Source organism: Schistocerca piceifrons, chromosome 5 (genome assembly GCF_021461385.2).
Source record: "Schistocerca piceifrons isolate TAMUIC-IGC-003096 chromosome 5, iqSchPice1.1, whole genome shotgun sequence".
In the NCBI taxonomy this organism is placed as follows: Eukaryota; Metazoa; Arthropoda; class Insecta; order Orthoptera; family Acrididae; genus Schistocerca; species Schistocerca piceifrons.
In genome coordinates, this window is record NC_060142.1 from 196,264,332 (window position 1) to 196,287,608 (window position 23,277).

A 23,277-nucleotide genomic window follows, 5' to 3' on the forward strand; every position below is an offset into this window, starting at 1 on the left:
GAATGCTGCCCTGGCCAGCACATTCTCCAGATCTCTCACCAATTGAAAACGTCCGGTCAATGGTGTCCGAGCAACTGGCTCGTCACAATACGCCAGTCACTGCTCATGAAGAACTGCGTTAAGGTGTTGAAGCTGCATGGGCAGCTGTACCTGTACACGCCGTCCAAGGTCTGACTCAATGCCCAGGTGTACCAAGGCCGTTATTACGGCCAGAGGTGGTTGTTGTGTGTACAGATTTCTCAGGATCTGTGCACCCAAATTCCGTGATAATGTAATCACATGTTAGTTCTAGTATAATATATTTGTCCAATGAATACTCGTTTATCATCTGCATTTCCTCTTGGTGTAGCAATTTCAATGACCAGTAGTGTATTATGCAAATGGAATAAAATAAATTAACTGTTCAATGAGGAGTGAAACTGGATCGCACTTGACGTGGTTGTGCGGTTGTGAGAGCGCGGCGCCGTTTGCAGACCCGCCGCAGATCCTGTCGGTGGGCCCGGACCGGCTGGTGACGGCGGCGCTGTTCTCGCCGGCGCGCTTCTCGTGCGACGCAGAGGGCAACCCGCCCCCGCAGCTGCGCTGGCTGCAGCGCGTGCCCGCCGGCCCGGCCATCGGGCCAGCAGCAGCCGGAGCGCCGGCCGCCGTGGCGGAGGTGCTGCGCGGCACCGCCGCCGACCTCGACATCGGCAACGTGACGTACGAGCTGCAGGGCGAATACGTCTGCCAGGCCGTCAACACCATTGGCGGCTCCGCGCGCACAGCCACCAGCGAACCCGTCTCCCTGCAGGTCGTGGGTGAGTCTGCGTTTTCTCCTTCTTTATCGGCAGCTTCATTTCTCTTTAGGCTTTTCCATGGAGAGGAGGATAGGATCACCTGATGCAAGCTATACAGTAGGATGACGAAAGTCGTGAGATAGCGATGTGTGCACATACAGATGGCGGTAGTATCGCTTACACAGGTTATGAAAGGGCAATGCATTGCCTGAACAGCAGTTGTACTCAGGTGATAGATGTGAAAACGTTTCCGACGTGATTATGCCGCACAACGGGAGTTAACGGACTTTGAACGTGGAGTGAGAGTCGGAGCTAGGCGTACAGGACCTTCCAATTCGGATATCATTATGGAATTAAATATCCCGAGATCCACAAAGAGTGTGCCGAAAATACCAAATTTCAGGCATTATCTCTCACCACGGACAACACATTGGTTGACGACCTGCATTTAAGGGGTCTTGCACTGATGTTTTTGTAAATCCATATCTTTGCCATTTTTTGTTCAGTCTCATTGAAATTTTTCACACCTATGTATAGAGATCTAGTATGATTTTTTTAAAAATAACCCAATTTTTAATAACAACCTAATGCAGTGAGATAATTTAGAATCTTTTATTGCATTATTATTTTAACGTACACTTTTTATAATTTCGAGGCAAATTTGCCAATTTTTTTAATAGTATAATAATCTACACTAATAAGTGTACAATTAAGTGCAGTAACTTTTTTGTAAATTAATGCTATTATTTTCTGTGACATTTTGGATTCGAATATTTTTTACAAGCAAACTTTTCAATATATCATCAACCACAAAACTGTGTATAATATCTCGATTAAAATTTTCTTCCACTTAAATATTGCTTCAAAGTAAAAGAATATGTGTGCCAAATTTCATTGCAATACTTCCAGTAGTTTCTGATATATGTGTTACTGAAAGCAGAGAACCTTAAGTTGCAGAAAAATCATTTTAAAGTTTGGATGAAATGTAAAAAAAAAAAAAAAAATCTATCATACCTTAGCTAAAACTGCCCATATTCATATTCCATTTCTTCCTCATCATCGTCTACAGCTCTTTTAGCTTCTCTGCTCCTTTACCTAGCAATTTTTTGTATGTCCTGGACTGAAGTCTCCACCTTAGCGATTCTTTACTTATCGATGATCTGCAGTATCTGCTCAGTGAAGACTCCAGGTGTAAAGCCCAACCTGCTGAGGATGTGAAGTCTTACCACATTCGCATCATTAAACACTGCTGCAGCTTCCAAATCAGAAATCTTCACCACCAAATTGGAAACAAACACAGTCTTTGGACATATTTTCCAAATAAGAGCATTGAAACTTTCATTTGGCTTCTGTGTTTTCCCATGCAGACAATTTTCTAGCAGCTCTGGTGAAGCCAGTGCTCTAAAAGTTTAATGGTCATTGAAACCTCATAAGGAAGGTTATTTTTATGGGTATAAACTTCCCACTTTCCCTACTTTTCAAAAATTTGCACCATTCATTAGAACAGAGGCCATGTTGAGGTGTAGTGTCTGTCGACAAGTAACGAAACCAAATGGCCCATACTGCTTTCCTCCCACTATCCAAGCTAGTGAGGTTACTTCTAATTGCAGCACCATAATAGACTTGTAGGCTGTCAATTCTCTTCTTTGTTAGTCTGTTTTTACCTCCCAGTGGCTTCCCATCCTTTAGTAGCTGGCGTTTATTGTCTGCAACAAGTCTTCCGAGTCGTCCACCCATCCTCTTTTGAATATGGCCTAAGCACTCCAGTTTCTCAATAGTGCAATCTTTTCCATAGGGCTGACTTTCAACTACGTTCTTAAAAGCACTACAGTCTCCATCTCCTAAATACTGTAGGTAACTAACTCCACACTCTTGCAAAGATCTAAGGAAAATGAATTTCATACCTGCAGCTTTCATCCCACCACTGGAGCCTGCATAATTTCTGCTACAAACAACTTTATGGGCTTCTTGCCATTCTGTTTCTTTACCTGCGGCAACATATTTTTTGTGCAAGGAACACGCAGAACAATATTTAGACATTATCTCTAAGTCTAATACTTTTCCAGTGTCGACACTAATGATTGTTGAAACCCCATTGAGTGAAGTATGGCCCCTCTTCATCCAGGAACTGTCACAGGAAACTGCTATATCATTGGTATTAGTTACTTCACAATTATCTTGAATTGCCCCCAGCACTGCCATTTTCATGCTCTCTTCACTTACTTCTGCAACTGCATTGAGGAGAGTAGTAATCATTGCAGAAAATTTTAGTGGAGGACCAGACATGTTCATAATACCACATAAAAGATTTGCACCATCTCTTCCAATCCCTATACATCTTAGTCCGTACGCAAATCTCATATTGGCTTCATGGATTCTATTACTGACCTTTGATGTCTTAAATGGTCTGTCAGCATCACAGTTTTGACACAAAATGTGCAGTGTGCTAACCAAACCTTCTCTCTTTCCATCACCAACCAAATCCACATTTCCTCCACAAACAGAGCACTTGCAGCTTTTCTAAGTGCTTCTGCCACCATTTCCAGATCCACAATTCTGAAACCTGTATTTCTGTCATGATTTGTTTCTTCTGACACAATCCCTGTCCCAAGTTATACTTTAGATGTACTTGGAGACAAGCTAATGTTTGCATCTGCAGGCCCAACGCTAAACTCAATGTCAGTTTTTCGCTTTATATTGGAAATATGGGACTTACTATATTTTTAAAATACTTTACCAGGCCTAAGCATTGTAAAAAGGGATCAACAGATTCAACCTTGCACAAAGAATGGTGCAATAAATCAAGCATCACTCTAATTCCACTGAACAGCACAAAACTTGTTTACAACACTCCACAGCCTTCTATACCACACTGATTGAACCAGAAAATAGCTCCATAGCCTTCTTTACAACACTGCTGTTACGTATACAAAATATCACAGCCTTCTAAAGCTATATTTTCTAGGTTCCCAGGTCAAATTCTGCAATAAAATTTTTCCTCCATTTGGTACATTGAAAAGCGGGCTTGGCGCATTGCACTGCTATTTTTTTATGCCATTTGTAGTTCGTATTTCAAAGAAAAAATTTGAGATAGTAATCTATATTTAGTATCAAGTAAGCAAATAAAAATAATTAGTAAATTTTTCACTATTTCTGCCACCGTCTCCCCTTAAGGACCGAGAGCGTAGAATTGACTGTTGTAACAGACAAGCAATAATGCGAGAAATAACCGCAGAAATCAATGTGCGCCGTACGAAGAACGAGTCCGTTAGGACGGTGTGGCGAAATGGTGTTAATGGGCTATGGCAGCAGATTGCCTTTGTTAAAAGCACGAAATCACCTGTAGCGCCTCCACTGGGCTCGTGACCATATCAGTTGGATCATAGACTACTGGTAAAGCGTGACCTGGCCGGATGAGTTCAGATTTCAGTTGGTAAGAACTGATGGTAAGATTGGAGTGCATCGCAGATCTTACGAAGCCACGGACGCAGGTCCTCCATAACGGTGTGGGCTGCGTTTACACACAGTTAGCTGGGTCCTCTGATCCAACTGAACAGATCATTGACTGGAAATGCTTATGTTCGCCTACTTGGAGGCCGTTTGCTGCCATTAGTTAGTGTTCCCAAATAACGATGTGATGTCAGCGGGCCACTATTGTTTGTCACTGGTTTGAAGAACATTCTAGAAAGTTCCAGCGAATGATTTAGCCAACCACATAGACCGACACGAATCCCATTGATAATTTATCGGACATGATCGAAAGATCAGGACGTGCTCAACATCCTGCAGCAGCAGCACTTTGGCAATTGCGGCCGCCTGTAGGAACATCATGGCTCAGTATTTCTGCAGGCAAGTTACGACTTGTTGAATCCATGCCATGATCGAACTGCTGCACTATGTCGGGAAAATGAAGGTCCGACAAGATATTATAAGCTATCCCATGACTTTTTTCACCTCAGTGTACTGCTGCTCGTCAAGTAAACGCCAGATATAGGGGAGAATGGGCGAATCTGCCACACGTAGGAGAATTTTATTATTAATCAAAAGACTCTGTTCTTAAAATCGCGAATTTATTCCTCATTTTTTTTACATGTGTTCATAATGCAGTACTTCCATAATATGTCTTTTATATGACCCGAATATGTCGCGAGAAAATGATGCATCAAGCCGAACAAAACAACGCTCTCATAAATGTTTGACAATATGTCATATTGAGATACAGGACATAGGCGCTGGACAAAAATATGGAAACACCACAAGAAGTGTATGGTTGAAAATAAATGTATATGCAACCCTAGCCTGTAAGCTGTTCGGTTGTATTTGAGCACGGACGCGATCCGTACAATATCCTCAATGCGTTACAAGTGTCGGGCATGGTCAGAACAGTGTTCTAGTAGACGGGAGGCCAATATATCGGGAGTAAGTAAATTTGAATGATGGAAAATGCTTGGTGCTCGCGTTGTGGGTGCTTCCGTGACAAAGGTAGCCGAACTATTTGGTGTTTCAAGACGCATTGTGTCGGAGACTGATACCGCATACAGGCAAAGCCTTAAAACATTATCCAATTAAGTCACAACGAAGACGAATGCGTGGGTCGAGTCATCGTCAGGGACAGTCGTTGAAGTACGTTGTGACGGAACATTAAGACCACGACGGCTGTAAGGGTCGCTGCAGAACTGAATGTCGCACTCGCTAACCCTGCCAGCACTTAAACAACACTATGTGACCATCATAAATAGCTAAATCCAGAGCAAATTCGAATTAGAGATCCACTCATCAGTGAGGGAAATATCCGTAACGTGAAAACGCGGTGCGGAATCTGCAAAACCGACTCTGTGGAAGATGAACGGCTCTGATAAGTCTTGTTTCACACTGTTTTCAACTTCTGGACGAATTTACGTTCCAAGAGTGAAACACGGCGAGGGTGGGTGATTGTTTGTGCAGCTATATCGTCCTATCCCATAAGCGCCACGGAATTCTACAAGAAAACTATACAGTACATATACATATGAATTCTGAGACGGCTGTAAGCTATCTTGAACGCCAAGTTTCCTACATACATTAGGCGTCGTAATCTGTTGTACCTTTGGTGCTTCCATATTTTTGTTCAATCACTGTATGTATGCAAGGCAACTATTATACTAATATTTGGTATTAAGCCTATTGTCGATTTTGTGTTTACAAACATTAACGCTTTAGTTCAAATTTAGATCGTCTTCAGACCTGGAATTATAAAGGAGTGTGGGCTTTGGTAATTAAGTCTACTGTCGCTTCTGTGTTTACAACGACTAACGGTTTAGTTCAAATTTAGATCATTTTCAGAAATGGAATTATAAAGGAGTGTGGGCGGGATTTTCAGTCAGAACAGTTACAAAAATACAAAAATAATTATGGTCAATATATAAAATTTAAATATCTCGCAGATCGCACCCCGAACTTATTTTCGTCCCTCTTCCATATTGGTGTGCTTCTTTTGCGATTACTCTAAGAGAGGGCGTTATTTTTCTTGGTTGAAGAACACTCGCAGTGTGCTCGGCCATAGTTCATTATATCTTCTGCCTTTGAATGTTCATACGTTAGTCATGTAAGGAGGCCGAGAGCAGCGCATGTAGCTGATGGCTTGCTGTCCAATTGCAACGGATATCGTTTACACGTACATATATTTATCACATGTGTATGTCAGATTAGTTATGTAAGATGCTTTTTTTGCTACTATCTCTTTTAGTCCCTTTTATATATCAGAAAATGGGATAATTATGAACGATAATGCTAACTGCTGTAAAAACAAATGCGACAATAGTTTGCGATAAGAAATATTACCAGTGCAGTATGTTTAATTTTCTGATTTGGATACTTCCTTTTAGTATTTAATTTCTTTTATTTTTATAAGCGATTAAAATTAGACTTATCACGTGTATAAAACATACAAAAGAGTATTAAGTCAAGTGTGTAACATATTTAACCACAACGTCAAAAATCCAATGTCGACGTAAAAGAAGTCACACAAATAATTACGTGGCCTGTTCCATCCACCTCGTTGTGAATGGCTCCAGTACTTCTCCGTATTTTTCAAAATTCGTCGACACATTAACAAGCATTTCGTTTCAGATTAACATCCATATCATCTACTTATTGTCGTCACATAAGTTCGTCATGTGAACTTCTGATTGAGATGATGAAAACTTACCTTTCCTCTTATAATTATTAAAATTTGCTTTCTTTACCGACTTTCCCTGTTCACTGATCCTCCATTCCTTTCCTTTAATCTTTTATACGGCACACGCGTCTAAATTGTGGACTGATGTTTTCCCTGTTTGTGTTTCTACATCTTTTACTATATTTGGAACGATGTGAATATAATAAAAATAAACACATAATACAGTACTAATATATTACGCATCCAGCCATGGTGGTGCTATATTATCCAAGCATGCATTAGTTGATTAAATGTATTACAAAAAATAAGTAGCAAATGCTGTCCAACAGTTATTGTATCACTCAGTGTAAAAACGTATGGAAATTATTCATGTTATACGTGCACCTAACGATAAACTGTCGAGTGGGCTTTACCTCTTAAAAAGTATACTAGAAATTATAAACAAAGAGCGGTTAACTGTAAACACACTCTAGCAAATAAAATCAGTGCCTTTTTCATGGAAAATTGTGTTTCTACATGAAAACTAAAACTGCCTTTAATTTTACGAAAACTGGTATTCCTTAAATTTCCGTTCATCCCGTATTAAAGCTCTCGGCTCTTGCGATCCTTACTCCATTTGTGAATGGCAGTGCTAGTAGTGGTCACTATTCATCAGGTGGAACGTATTGTGAGATTTTCTGCAATGCAATCTAAGAAGTAATGAAAGGGTCAGTGAGAAAAAGAACGGATAAAATTGAAAAGGCAACAGAAATTACTACTGGCAAGGAGAACGCCACGCGGAGTGGCTGCCCGGTTAGAGGCGCCGTGCCACGGATTCCGCGGCCCCTCCCGCCGGAGGTTCGAGTCGTCCCTCGGGCATGGGTGTGTATGTTGCTTTCAGCATAAGTTCGTTTAAGTTAGTCTAAGTAGTGTATAAGTCTAGGGACCGATGAACTCAGCAGTTTGGTCCCTTATGATTTGACACACATTTGAACATTTGACAAGAAGAACATATGGCAGTCGGGTTGTTGTAAGTACGTTATATTCCGAACTCAAACAGACACCCACCACTGCTATGGTAGATGTTATCCAACTCCCAAAAATCCTCAAGAGAATCGAGTTTGAATGTTTCCCTAGCAAATTTAGTAACCTATAGTAAGGTCAATTTCTCGAGAGAGAGCTCTGTGGTAAAGTTGTCGCCGGCTGATTGGAATCCGGGACGAAGAATATTTTTAAACGAAATTACATGTTCTACGAACATTTCCGAGAAGCGTAAAATACATAAAAATGGAGAAAAAGTCGCTAGCGCTCCAGACTGCTAATTGCTGGTTCGAGTCTTATTTCTGTTATTGTCTTTTTTCCGTTTTTTTCTGCTCAGTTAGAATAACTAAGTCATTTAAATAAAAATTCATCATATATATACTTATTAACACATACCCATTTGCATTTTTTTGAAAAATACATGTATCATCTCTAATTACTTTTCACACCCAACCACGGTTCTTAATAAAGTGTTTAAATCAAATACATCACAATTTTTTGTCTTTATGTGCTTTCATTTTGATGGGATTGCTCGTAGAATAAGCTCCTATATAGCTGGGTAATGAAACAGGACCACCCACAGAACAGGTGAATATTCTACCTCAGAGCCACAGAGCGCATCGAAGCAAACAGACTTGCTGTGGGATATTAACGATGGTCATAAAACTTAAAAGTCGATTTTATTGAGCAGTTTTGAGAACTGTATTTAAATGCTTTGAAGGATTGTTATTAGACTCCACAACCTCGCAGTCCAGATATGTAAGAAAAATTTGATTACGATTTACTCTCCTAGCCAGATTTCCTTTAAACTATAATTTCCTGATATTGAAGGCTATGGACTTCGAAGCTGTATCTATCTAGCAGCAAGATTACGTAACAGAACAGAACCAAACGAAATTCCAGAAGTATAATGACAACTTTATTTAACTATGAATTTAACTCGTCAGACATATATTGGTATAATCGGTTTACTCTGTACCATAAAGTTATAAAAATACAAAACTGAAAGTTGTACGCTGAAAAATCTTCTTGTTAGTGACATTTGATTGAAATAAGACGCAACTAAGAAAATTGTACCGTGTTGCGCTACAGTGCAATAAAGCATTTCATGGGTCGAACGACGAACGTCAATCATTTTCTAAATTCATATAATACTATGCAGATCGTTAGTTTAAATGGCAAATTTTCTGAGGTAACAAGCCATCTTGACACTAAAGACGAACGTCAGTTTTTCGGCACATTATTATTGTGGCCAAATAGATTCAGAAAATATTCAATGTCATTTATTATATGATGGACTGCTGCCCCCTATAATTTTCTCCAGTGTGAAGAATCTGGAAGGATAACTTTATACAAATCACAGCTAACAAGACAGGTAAAATTTCATCTCTTTCAGATACAAAATGAGTCAGCCCAGTCATTGGAAGAAAAGATAATTTCGTGTCCTATAACTCATGTCTCTAGACAAAGTCTTACGAAGACTCGCATTATTTCATCGTACACCGAAATCATGTCTCCAGTACATCTAAGAATTTGAAGTCCCTTCTTTCGTGCTTGTAAAATATATTGCTGGTCCACCTGGATCCAATACATTGATCGGCTACCTCTTTCAACATACATTACATCATCAAGTCGCATTCGATGGTATATTGATATACAGCGAGCTAGCATCAGTACAAATATGTAAAACATTCTCGTTATTCTTGTCGCGTCAGTTCTGGATAAATCTCGAGCTTTCGACGATTACCTCCATCGTCATCGTCAGCTCATGACGATAATGATAGACATAATCGTCGAAAGCTCGAGATTTTATTCAGAACTAACGCGGCAAGAATACCGAGAATGTTTTACATATAAGTGCCGTCGCGAAAAACTTCGTTCCAATCAGTACAAATATAAATCTAATAGTATGTATATATTCTGCAACAGGTATTGTTTTGCTGAATATACTAAAGATGTTCTCACAACAAAGGTATTCGCCTTTCATTTTACCAGAGAGAAATGTTATGAGCAATGGTGTCAGTGATCCTGAATTTGATAGAAATATTTTCAATGTTTTATAATTTGTTGTTGGTAATTCTGTGCTCTATCTTTCACACGATGAGTGGATGGTTATTTTTGACGCATAGGGAGCAGTCTCTTGCATTCTGTTTCATCTGACCTAAGTAAGTAATAGTCATGCACTACATTTCATGTTCACCATTGGTGCAAATACTTTTAAGTGGTGACGCTGTACCTTATACGTCTCGCTACGACTAACGAATCATGTCGGTAAACTGCCGAATTCACTCTTGTGCATCTGCCACCAGTTGTGACACAGATACACATTAACATAATAGTCCATTACACTGATCAATGAAAGTGGTCATTTATCATTAATGTGACTGACTGACCTATGTGTAACATCTCTCACGAGGATGGAACGCCATATTATTCCAAACCACTTCCAAGATTGCTGCATGCAAGACAGTTCTCCTTTTGTTGAGTGCAGGATGGGATAGCGCAATTTGTGTGCAATCTTTTGAACTGCTATTCCTGTATAATTCGAGAGCGTTTGCCGTGCTGTTCGAGCTTAGGGGGAAAAGCCATGAGGGCTGAGGCGTAATGGGAATTTGGATGCAGGAGTGTAGTTCGTGTAAAGCCACTGTGCTAGGGTTGCGTAGTGGTTAGAACATCTGCCTCGTTTCCAGTCCCACCCCTTGTACGAATTTTCATTCACGACTTCAGTCTGCATACATGTTTGAGACTGGGAAAGGTGAGTTAAACCTGATACTTTAATGCGTTTGTTTATTTATCACATAATAATCCCCTACTTCTATTGAATGGCTCTTTCGCTATAGCACTGCGAGTTTGTGCCTCCTGCTGCATCTCAAGTCTTCAGTGACTGTATATTCAATGTCCTTACAGGGTCTCACTCATGCTGGATAATAGCAAACTGACCTCTCTTGATACTTGCAAGTCACCATCCTGTGCCACCTTGTTTTGCTCATGACATGTAATGACAGTATAAACTGAAGAGTGTTTATTCCCTTGTCTCTGATGTTGAGATGGGGCCACACTGTATAGTTATATATATGGGAAACTCTCAGTGCTGCAGCTCACTTCACTGGCTGAATGAGAGCATGGTAAATTGGTTTGTTTCCTGTCGGAGAAGGGCACGCTAGAAATGCAGTGAGAGAGTGAGTTGTCTTTTGTTGTGTGGTAGGAGCGCCGCAGGTGCTGGGCGGTGACGAGGTGGTGGTGTCCCGCGGCGAGGACGCTCTGCTGACGCTGGTGGTGTGCGGAGACCCACGGCCAGACCGCGTCTCCTGGGAGTGGGGCAGCCAGCAGCTCAGGGAGGGCACCTCGCTGGGCCGCTACGAGGCCGACCCTCTCGCCGACGTAAGTAGTCCATCTCTTCACCACTAACAATGAAGGGACGATCCCGTACTTTCACTACATTTTGCTTGGCACCAAACTTCTGAAGGTAAACCAGCAACGATAAAATTTAACAGCTTAGGATCACATTTGAGACGCTGAGAAAGGTAAGGTTCTGAGGCCACCGTTGTCAGTTTTCAGACTGTAGCAAGTACGCATGCTCCTAACATCTGTTGATCTTGGAGTGAAACAGCTTTATCAGTTCAGTACCCTTACACTGTACATGTGAACATTTGCGGAAAGCTACTTCTATTTCTCTGATATTCACTTCCATATGGGCCAAAAACACAAAATTTAATTACTGTGGGAATGCTCTACAGCTTCACTGACACCCATTTTTTCATAAATCTGGAAAGTCTTAGAAGAATGGCCCAGCGTAACTTCATGTTCCATGGTTTCAACATTCCAGTCTGTAAAACTGAGACGGCCGCGGTGGCCGAGCGGTTCTAGGCGCTTCAGTTTGAAACTGCGCGACCGCTACGGTCGCAGGTTCGAATCCTGCCTCGGGCATGGATGAGTGTGATGTCCTTAGGTTAGTTAGGTTTAAGTAGTTCTAAGATCTAGGGGACAGATTACATCAGATGTTAAGTCCCATACTGCTCAGAGCCGTTTGAACCATTTGTAGAACTAACACCGAGGATTCTAGAATCCTTGAGATCATTACCGGCCTTACGGCCAAAACACAAGTACATGTTCGTTGAAACAATGCACATTTTAAAAATTTTACAGTGACGAAGTTTTCAACAGTTTTGCATGAACTGAATCGTGGGAGGACATCATTTTCTTCAAGTCACATCGAGGGAGACCACAATTTGTTATTTCCCCACAGTTTGTAGATGCCTTGCTAAATATATGGCCCAGGTAGGAGGATATCAACGTCTAAACAGAAATGCTTAACGAACTATAAGATCAAGCTTGAGAGACGTGACTTAACAGGACTACTACTACTACTGCGACATGCCTGAAGTGAAGAGACAGTTTTATCTGAATTTTTAGCATTGTCCAGCCCTGTTAGCAACTGTGATAAATGGACATGTAACACATTAGCTTCAGTTGCAAATAGAAACCAAATTTTACCCAGGTTTCAGCCAAAATAATTTGGCCTTCTTCAGAAGCGAGTGGCATACAGTAGTTCAGTGTCACTCGCTTCTGAACCGTAAGGTAGAGAATGTGCTCAATGAAAACGATGATACCTAGGATCTTGAAGTGGGGTAGGTCGTAATTGTCTGTGTGTGTGTGTGTGTGTGTGTGTGTGTGTGTGTGTGTGTGTATGTGTGGTACCTGTAGAATACGTTCTTTATAGTCTGGTTCCAACTTCACACTAATTACGAAGAACACAACAGGGAAGAAGAATAGCCTATATACACTCCTGGAAATTGAAATAAGAACACCGTGAATTCATTGTCCCAGGAAGGGGAAACTTTATTGACACATTCCTGGGGTCAGATACATCACATGATCACACTGACAGAACCACAGGCACATAGACACAGGCAACAGAGCATGCACAATGTCGGCACTAGTACAGTGTATATCCACCTTTCGCAGCAATGCAGGCTGCAATTCTCCCATGGAGACGATCGTAGAGATGCTGGATGTAGTCCTGTGGAACGGCTTGCCATGCCATTTCCACCTGGCGCCTCAGTGGGACCAGCGTTCGTGCTGGACGTGCAGACTGCGTGAGACGACGCTTCATTCAGTCCCAAACATGCTCAATGGGGGACAGATCCGGAGATCGTGCTGGCCAGGGTAGTTGACGTACACCTTCTAGAGCACGTTGGGTGGCACGGGATACATGCGGACATGCATTGTCCTGTTGGAACAGCAAGTTCCCTTGCCGGTCTAGGAATGGTAGAACGATGGGTTCGATGACGGTTTGGATGTACCGTGCACTATTCAGTGTCCCCTCGACGATCACCAGTGGTGTACGGCCAGTGTAGGGGATCGCTCCCCACACCATGATGCCGGATGTTGGCCCTGTGTGCCTCGGTCGTATGCAGTCCTGATTGTGGGGCTCACCTGCACGGCGCCAAACACGCATACGACCATCATTGGCACCAAGGTAGAAGCGACTCTCATCGCTGAAGACGACACGTCTCCATTCGTCCCTCCATTCACGCCTGTCGCGACACCACTGGAGGCGGGCTGCACGATGTTGGGGCGTGAGCGGAAGACGGCCTAACGGTGTGCGGGACCGTAGCCCAGCTTCATGGAGACGGTTGCGAATGGTCCTCGCCGATACCCCAGGAGCAACAGTGTCCCTAATTTGCTGGGGAGTGGCGGTGCGGTCCCCTATGGCACTGCGTAGGATCCTACAGCCTTGGCGTGCATCCGTGCGTCGCTGCGGTCCGGTCCCAGGTCGACGGGCACGTGCACCTTCCGCCGACCACCGCGGTTCCTGGTGTGTCCACTGTGCCGTGCGTGTGATCATTGCTTGTACAGCCCTCTCGTAGTGTCCGGAGCAAGTATGGTGGGTCTGACACACCGTTGTCAATGTGTTCTTTTTTCCATTTCCAGGAGTGTATCAAAACTTCGTGGATTAGCATTAACAATAATAATAACTGTAAATATCAATTATAAACCACTTCAAAAATAGTTTTGCATCACCTCGTTTCCGAGAGATCTGGAATCTGTACACATAATTGGAATAGAGGCCAACTAAAAACATCTATTCCGCCGTTTTTACTGATCATGAAAACCACACATTGCTTGTTGTGCCACCATGCAGCGAGATCTTCAGAGGCGGTGGTCCAGATTGCGGTACACGCCGGTACCTCTCACACCCAGTAGCACATCCTCTTGGATTGATGCATGCCTGTATTCGTCGTGGCATACTATCCACAAGTTTATGAAGGCACTGTTGGTCCAGACTGTTCCACTCCTCGACGGCGATTCGTCGTAGATCCATGTGTGGATGGTGGGTCACGTCGTCCATAGGAAGCCCTTTTCAATCTATCCCAGGCATGTTCGATAGGGTTCATGTCTGTAGGACATGGTGGCCACTCTAGTCGCGCGATGTCTTTATCCTGAAGGAAGCCATTCACAAGACGCGCATGATGGGTTGAAATGCCATGAAGGCTAATGCCTCACCAATATGCTGCCGATATGGTGGCACTGCCGCTCGGAGGATGGCATTCACTTATCGTACAGCCATTACGGCATCTTCCATGACCAAAAAGTGGCGTACGTCGGCCGCACATAACACCATCCCAAAACAGCAAGGAACCTCTACCTTGCTCCACTCGCTGGACAGTGTGTCTAAGGCGTTCAGCATGACCAAGTTGCCTCCAAACACGTTTCCGACGATTGCCTGGTTGGAGAAATACGCGACACTCAGCGGAAGAAGAGAATGTGATGTCAGTCCTGAGTGGTCCATTCGGCATGTCGTTGGGCCCATCTGTACCGCGCTGCATGGTGTCGTGGTTGCAAAGACGGACCTCGCCGTGGACGTCGGTAGTGAAGTTGCGCATCATGCAGCCTATTGCGCACAGTTTGAGTCGTAACACGACGTCCTGTGGCTGCACGAAAAGCATTATTTAACGTGGTGACGTTGCTGTCAGGATTCCTCCGAGTTGTAATTCGTAGGAAGCGGTCATTCACTGCAGTAGTAGCCCTTTGTCGAGCTGAGCGAGGCATGACATCGACAGTTCCTGTCACTCTGTAACTCCTCCATGTGCGAACAATATCGCTTTGGATTACTCCGAGACGCCTGGACACTTCCTGGCACAAAGTAACAATGCGGACACGATCGAACCTCGGTATTGACCGTGTAGGCATGGTTGAACTACAGACAACATGAGCTGTCTACCTCATTCATGGAGGAACGACTGGAACTGATCGGGTGTCGGACCCCCTCCGTCTAATAGGCGCTGCGCCTGCGTGGTTGTTTACATCTTTGGGCGGGTTTGGTGACATCTCTGAACAGTTAAAGGGACTGTGTCTGTGATACAATATCCACAGTCAACGTCTATTTTGAAGAGTTCTGGGAACCGGACAGATTCAAAACATTTTGTTTTTATGTGTGTAGTTTCACAACATAAAGTGGGTTAATTATCTTCTTTATAGGAAGCATAAGATTCTGAGACTTGGGTAAAAAAACCATTAACTTCTTAGGAAAGTTTTATTTATCAATTGATGACTACTTTCGGAAGGCTTGTCCATTATCAAACCATGCTGAGGATCGAAATACAGTGGGCGTTACAGTACATAGCAATAAAGGCTTAACAAATTTGCAAGCCTGTTCGAAGGTAGATAACTTACTGCGTCCATAAGTCTTGCATTACAATAAGAAGTGCATGTAAGTAACTGACCACATATTATGTAAACGTGGCAATATAGTACTATGTAGCGTAAACATTACTTTATGGGAAAACGTAAACTATTACTAATGGGTACCTGTAGCTACAGCATAAGCTAGGACAGTGGCCTATAGGAGCAGCGTGAGTCAATGGATTGGGACTTTTTATTGTGATATAAATGTATGTTACAGAAATAATTTATAAAATAATAACTTAACACGTTGTGGTCTATATTAATAAAAGATTATAAAGTATAATCATAAAATTTCATCGGGTAGCATGAAGCCACACACCGCGTGCTATAAAACTAACACAAACGGAAACAAGGAAAGGACGTGTGGAAAATCTACAATACAATTAAATTAAAACAAAATATAGTCTTTTTTTGTGTAAAGAGAAGGGCGCTATAGCTGGAAGTCCTTTATTTATAGGATCGCCGATTTTGCAGGAATTTAGTTTCATCATCAGGTGCAGTCTGTAGAATTTGAGTTAGGAAGTCTTATGAAAGGCAAGAAAACATAACGAAAATGAAAAGTATATACTGGACGAACATACAAAATAAAGTGATATACAGGACATAAAATCCCGTCTGAGGCCTGCGATCATTTTATTGTTACAAATTGGCCACCAATGCTGTACAATCGCAATAAAGTCATGAGATGTTCAATTGACTCTTTTATTAGAACTTATTATGCGTTTCGGGATTACACCCATCTTCAGACATCACAAACTTCTACTCCTTCCTAAACAACCAGGCGTACAGCCTTGACAACTCAAAGAAAGTGTCGAATAACATATGACTGTGACACAAGGAGTCCTGAAGCAGAGCAGTACCATCCGTCACACTTTAATTAATAGGCTTGACCTATGTCGGTCAATACTAGTTAACTATAGATAATGACTGAGGTTTTAAATAAGTGAGACAAGTAAGGTGCTCGCTATTATGCATGTTCGGTGGGGATACTTTACACGATGACCATATGTGCTTAAAGTCGTAAAGGTTGTCCTTGAACTTTATATACCCAACCAAGTAAACTTCCTACCATTTAATACAAGTTACGTATAGTTAATACACATATGGACTTCATCACATAAAGCTTTCTTTGCTTACAATTACTGTTATCAGCTCCCAATACATGATATACAGACAACCAATGATATATACAGCCTTCACTCTCCGTAAGCGCACGCACACAAGTTTCTATGTGCTCAGTGCAGTTCGGCGTGCAACGGTCAGTGCTCATGTATTTGCCACTGCCAACCGACCGCGTGGTGAAGAGATGCCGGGGTAGTACGACGGTACTGTAGGTTTTCATGTTAATGCTGACTGTGCCTTTCTATGGCATGTTATAGTAATTTTATGCTTCTGAAGAAGGCTAGATTAATGTAGCCGAAACCTGGTAAAGACCAGAAAATTTGTGCAACTGAGGATAATTGTTCAAAATATTAGTCTATCACAGTTGCTGACGGGGCTGCAGTATGCTAAAAATTCTTAGAATTGTACGGAAATGTTTTGTTGTGAAACCAAACTGTCTGCACTTGTTGCAGTTTCATTCTGACTTTCTCAAAGACCGCGCAAGGTAGCCGCGTGGTCTTAGGCGTGCCATGCGGCTCTCCCCGTAGGAGGTTCGAGTCCTCCCTCGAGTATGGGTGTGTGTGTTGTCCATAGCGTAAGTTAGTTTAAGTTAGATTAAACAGTGTCTAGGCTTAGGGACCGATGGCCTCAGCAGTTTGGTCCCGTAAGACCATACCACAAATTTCCATTTTACTTTTGCAAAGGCTTGCTGTGGCTACGGGAGGAATATTACTTGGTTTGTCTTTTCAGTGACAAAGCTCTGTTCCATGTGACTGGGAAGATGGATCTTCATAACGGGGGAAATTAGGGCGAAGAACAATCACAGAAGATTGTCAAATGCATTTGTGATTCTCTAAAAGCTATTTTCGGTTGCGGAATGTCCTCATCGTAGGCTTCTGGATTATTTTTCTTTGCCACTTAATTTCGGAAAACAGTAAGGCAAGGTAATTAATGTCGTCATTGACATCGACCGTGATGTGTTGTGACGTATGTGGCAAGAGTTTATCGTATTGACGTTTGCTATGTCACTAACAGTTCCCGTAGTGAGCACTTGTAATGTGAGTTAAAAACTTGGAGAGATATTATCTCCATTGATATGTGTCTGCTTGCTTTACACTTGCCTTTACGCGCAGTCGCCTTCTTAAAACCCTGGACGTAGTTGTGAACTACCCTGTGTATTATCAAGAGCCGCCTACCTACTGGCGTCCCCCACAGCTCTGCTGCAGAGTGACTGAACCTTCCGCCTTGTTGCTGTGTGCTGCAGGACGTGCGAGAAGACTGCTACGAGGCGCGTCTTCGCGTCCGAGAGGTGTCGCCCGCCGACCAACGCCAGTACTACCTCACGGCCGAGAACGATCGCGGCAAGGGCCGCCACGCGCTCCACCTGGTCGTCAGGGGTGAGTACCGTCACATACACCACTCCATTAGAACATACGAGATGCAACGGGTATAAGTGCAGATATGACTGAGGACGGTGAACGATCGCGGCAAGGGCCGCCACGCGCTCCACCTGGTCGTCAGGGGTGAGTACCGTCACATACACCACTCCATTAGAACATACGGGATGCAACGGGTATAAGTGCAGATATGACTGAGGACGGTGAACGATCGCGGCAAGGGCCGCCACGCGCTCCACATGGTCGTCAGGGGTGAGTACCGTCACATACACCACTCCATTAGAACATACGAGATGCAACGGGTATAAGTGCAGATATGACTGAGGATGGTGAACGATCGCGGCAAGGGCCGCCACGCGCTCCACCTGGTCGTCAGGGGTGAGTACCGTCACATACACCACTCCATTAGAACATACGGGATGCAACAGGCATAAGTGCATATATGACTGAGGACGGTCAAATTAACAGCATGACATCAGTATTTACGTCATTTTCAAACTAAAAACTACATTTGTTATAAGTTGTACGTCTTTAGGCTGGGTAGTACCTCCAAATATACAGGGTGAAGTGAAATTCGCGCACTCGGGCTTCGCTGCGTGACTCCTCACATGCCAGTGATAAAAAAATGTCTGCCACAAAATTTCGTCCGGCGAGTACATACGGCAGAAAAAGGACGTTAAAGAGTGGCAATCTAGCAACACTGTAACCACATGTATAGTAACTAGTTCTGTCAACCTATTGTACTTGGGCGGTACCGTTGTTGCAGTGGATACAGTTGTCGGTTAGCATGCAGGAGGTCAAGGATTCGATCCTGTGTTCAAGCATCTGTTTTTTATTTGGTAAATGTAGTCCAAATGGTACGGTATCTGACACCTTAATCGCCAACAGCGATTGCTGTGGGTCATCTGGAAAACATTTGGGTGTACTAAATACTAAAAAACTAAAAACCCGCCTCGACTGCGAAAAAGCACCTAGTGTAAAGTGTTAACCCAGGTTTCGGCGTAGATGACTACACCTTCTTCAGAACAACAATATAACCCACAAGTACCTAAGAAGACCTTTGTCAATGATTAAAAGACACCATAGCTATACATTTATAAACGAAAAAGAATCATTGACAAAGGTCTTCTTAGGCGCATGTTGGTTTTATTGTTGTTCTGAAGAAGGTGTAGTTATCAACACCGAAACCTGGGTTAACATCACCAGGTACTTTCTTCGCAATCGAGGCGGATTTTTAGTTTTTTAATATATTAACCAAAGATTGCTGACGCGCTGTGATGTTGAAGGTTCTTAAATCTGCATATACATACGACAATCGCAGAAATGGAACTTTGGTAAACTTTGAAAGATGACCTTTCCACGTCATGGGCTCGAATGTATTCGCATCACTTCCCCTACTGGAAGTGAAACCTATTTTCTTTGTACCCCCCTCTAATGATCACATAGATTACTACCAACTATTATTCTTGTCTTGTTCAGATCCATTACATTTCCTTAGGGTCTCACGTTACCGTTAGACTAGCAACGTGCTTTGCAAACAATGCCCAAACTCAGTTACTATTTGTATGTGTTATTATCATGGTCCAATTAATTATTTCAACTCTCTATTTCTCATTTGCCTAACCACGTATTTTTTGCGTTTATCGTAACAAAATGTTATAAATTTAGGCCACATTTGACATAAGAAGCGGTGTATATTCCTGCATGGTAACCCAGAACACTATCCACTGCGCCAACTGTGGAGCAGGATTCCAGATTCCTCTTAGATGTACTTACTATACATGTTGTTACGGTGTTGCCAGATTGCCACTCTTTAACGACCTTTATCTGCCAGATATACACGCCAGATGAGATTTTGGGAGAGACTTTTTTTATCGCTGGCATGTGAGGAGCGGCGGTGAGAAGATCGAGTGCGAGAATTTCGCTTCACCCTGTATGTGGCAATAGCAAGTAATTGATCTTTATTTCCTCTTAGGCAGCAGGTCAATTGTTGAAGTATCACTTACTGATGAATTTAGGACCTTGCATAAAAGAAGGTCGCAAAGTTTGTGAAGTGTTTGTGGGAAGACTGTTCGACACACGGAAAAGACAACCATCACACTGATGTGTGTACGTTTTTAGGTACCACAGATAAACACACCTTAACTTATACTTGTTACACCCTGTATACACGATTACATCCTTTAAGGCGTTCATTTGATTTCCTTCTATACGTGTGCGAATGGTATGTACGACAATAATGCAATTTTACGAAGGGTGAATAGAGTCGGAGCGTCAGAAAGTGCAGAAATTAAGTTCCACGACTGCCCACGTTCGGAAAGGAGTGTCACAGGCAGCGCTTCCGAAGTAGTGAACCTCGTGGAAGTATTCGTGGAGACCGGCACATCGCAAGTCGACAACCGACCGTGAGTATTGGAAGTGTGTGTGTGTGTGTGTGTGTGTGTGTGTGTGTGTGTGTACCACGCAGTCACTGCAGTTACCTGGAGTAGCACAACCACCAATCACTGAATAGAAGAAGTTTAAGGCCGCGGTCGTCACCAGCCGATGTCATGATGGCACTCTTCTGAGATAGTGAAATAATCGAGGATATACTTGCAAAATGACCAATCAAAAATTTGAGGCGTATGTGAAGACTCTGAATAAACTCAACAACCATTTTCCACTTCCTAGGTCAGACAAGAACCCGAAAGGAATCTTGTGCCATTACCGCCATGTACTATCACACACGTCCCTCAAACCAGGAAAACACTTTGCCAGATCTTGATTGACATCATTGCCTCATCCAATCTATAGACTGCCCTGACGCCCTAAATCCAGGGAACACTTTGCGTAATCGGAATGGACATCATTGCCTCATACCCCCTATAGGCGAGACCTGATTCTCTCGGACTTCCATTTGTTTGCACGATTTAAGAGATCTCTACACGGGACAACGTTTAATGATGATGAGAGAGAAACGTATCCCGTGCTACTGTCCCAGGACAGCAGCTTCCACCAGTAAGTAATACATGCTGTGCACAGATCTGGCGTAAGACCACAGAACGTGACGGAGACCCTGCACAAAAATAATACTTGTAAAACGAATTTTTATTCGTATCGTCTCCAAATTCTATGTCTTAAGAAAAAATATGATGTGAGAAAATAATCTGTGGAACATTATTTACCAAACGACCCTTTTATTTGTCAATGGTGTTGCCTGTTGGTTTTTGCCTCGAGATATTCAGCCGTTTGTTTAATGATTTTTATGACGTTCCACCAGCTCGAGCGGATGGTTCTGTGAAAGATTCACCTTCTCTGCTGGTGGCATAGATCACTAGACAAAGTCCAACAGCCAACATGTCAACAAGTGGCCACGAAGGCCTCAACTATTTTATATGAAAGTATTAATTTGCCTCCGTCAATACAACAAAACTTTAGGTTAAAATGGGGTTAGAAACTGCTCTCATCAGTTGAAGTTTTACTATCCCTAAAACAGGGAGAAGGAAAACGTATTAATGGAACATATCTGAACCACTCTCGTTTTGCTGATGAAACTGTACTGTTTGCTTCCAATGCATAAGAAAATGAGCGAATGTTATAACCTAATACAACAGTTTTGAAAACATTCTGTAAATAAGTTATATTCAGAACCTCTGTTTGGAGAAAATGTAGTTGCTGCTTCTCCTCAACGAGTTTATTGTTGTAACGATTTGTTTCGTCGGTGCTTAGAATATGAAATAATCGTATGTCATTGTGTCTGTATTGACATTCGTCCAAGCTTGCATAAAAATCAGGAATATTCTTCCTTGCAGCACTTATATAAGGGAATTTCAAAATCTAAGTTAGACGTGATATGACAAATGCAACGAGAGTGTAAAATTGTCAGAAGAGAGCGCATGTTGTATGTTTCCTTCAATCACCTTTTTGCTCCGGTACATATTCTACACTATGTGATCAAAAGTATCTGGATACCCTCAAAGACATACGTTTTTCATATTAGGTGCACTGTGCTGCCACCCACTGCCAATCATTAGACCAAGGCCGCACAGAGCAGATTACGCTGATCGTGAAGAAAGGACATCCACATTGATCACAGACGGCAAAGTCCGGGCAGTATTGATTCTTTACTGAATAGGTGGGATAAAGTTTTAAAGTTGCCGAAGGATGCAAATAGAAGGTGTTCTAAACCAGTTTGCGTCAAAATTTCACTGTAATCTGCGTGTAGACACACCATCAGAGTAAAAAGTTTTGGTATTTTATGTGTTCGATGCTGGTGGCTGCTAATGATTGTTTTCAATGTTTTTCATGACACTCGTCGAATTGGATCGTGGCAGTAGATGAATAAAAGTGGAATTTAGAAGCCGGAAGCAATCACAATATTCACGTTTCTTCTGATCGACATTTCCCCAAGCTGAGGTTGCTCTATAGACATTTACTGCGAGTCAGCACTGTATGACTCTCTGTCTGTAGCTGTGGAATTATTTGTTGAAAGCTGCTTTCAGTCTGTAAAACAGTACTAGTCTTTGTGAAAATATCGTAAAGGACACGCTCAAATTACAGGTACCTTATGAGTCATATATGACACGGTGTAAAGCTGAAATGATTTACATTGCAGGAAATTTAGGAGTGTATGTCTGGAAAATAGGCTTGTGTTCTGGTTAGCTGACCTGCGAGCGTTATGGGCTGATATCTCGACTGTCTGCTTGCTCGGGACCTACAAGTTTCCTCCTCGGCTCTACTGGTGAATGTACGGAGTGTTCTTGCAAGAGCTGCCGCCACCGTTATCGGAGCTAGGATGTGGTTCCACCTCGATGGAGTCCCAGCGCTTGTTGAAGAACGAGAACGAGCTCCATCAAACCGTACTTTCGGCAATCGACATATCGCCCAGGGAGGATCAGAAAATTATCTGTAGGATCCCTGACTTCACCCTGTGAAACTTCTTCATCGGAAGATAGTGAATACCAAGAATATTCTGCCCTAATGTCTCAGAGGAGGCACTGATTGCAAGAACTCTTGGAGGAAATACACACGTACTGAATACACCACACATTTATCATCGAACACGGAACGCCCAACTGTGTCGATATCGGCTCTGTGCTGAAAGTAAGTGGAGTTCGTATAGATTATAATATGGATCAGAACAGTAAGGGCCTCGAAC

The 23,277-nt window shown here is 42.6% G+C and overlaps 1 protein-coding gene across 1 annotated transcript in view; it reads left to right on the forward strand.

The window, feature by feature from the left end:
• Window positions 1–23,277, forward strand: part of LOC124798888 (irregular chiasm C-roughest protein) — a 397,241-nt gene that overhangs the window by 352,398 nt on the left and 21,566 nt on the right. The window contains exons 9-11 of the mRNA XM_047262420.1: window positions 474–797; window positions 11,159–11,334; window positions 18,008–18,140. Of these exons, the coding sequence (XP_047118376.1) occupies window positions 474–797; window positions 11,159–11,334; window positions 18,008–18,140 (633 nt within the window). The remainder of the gene's footprint in view (window positions 1–473; window positions 798–11,158; window positions 11,335–18,007; window positions 18,141–23,277) is intronic.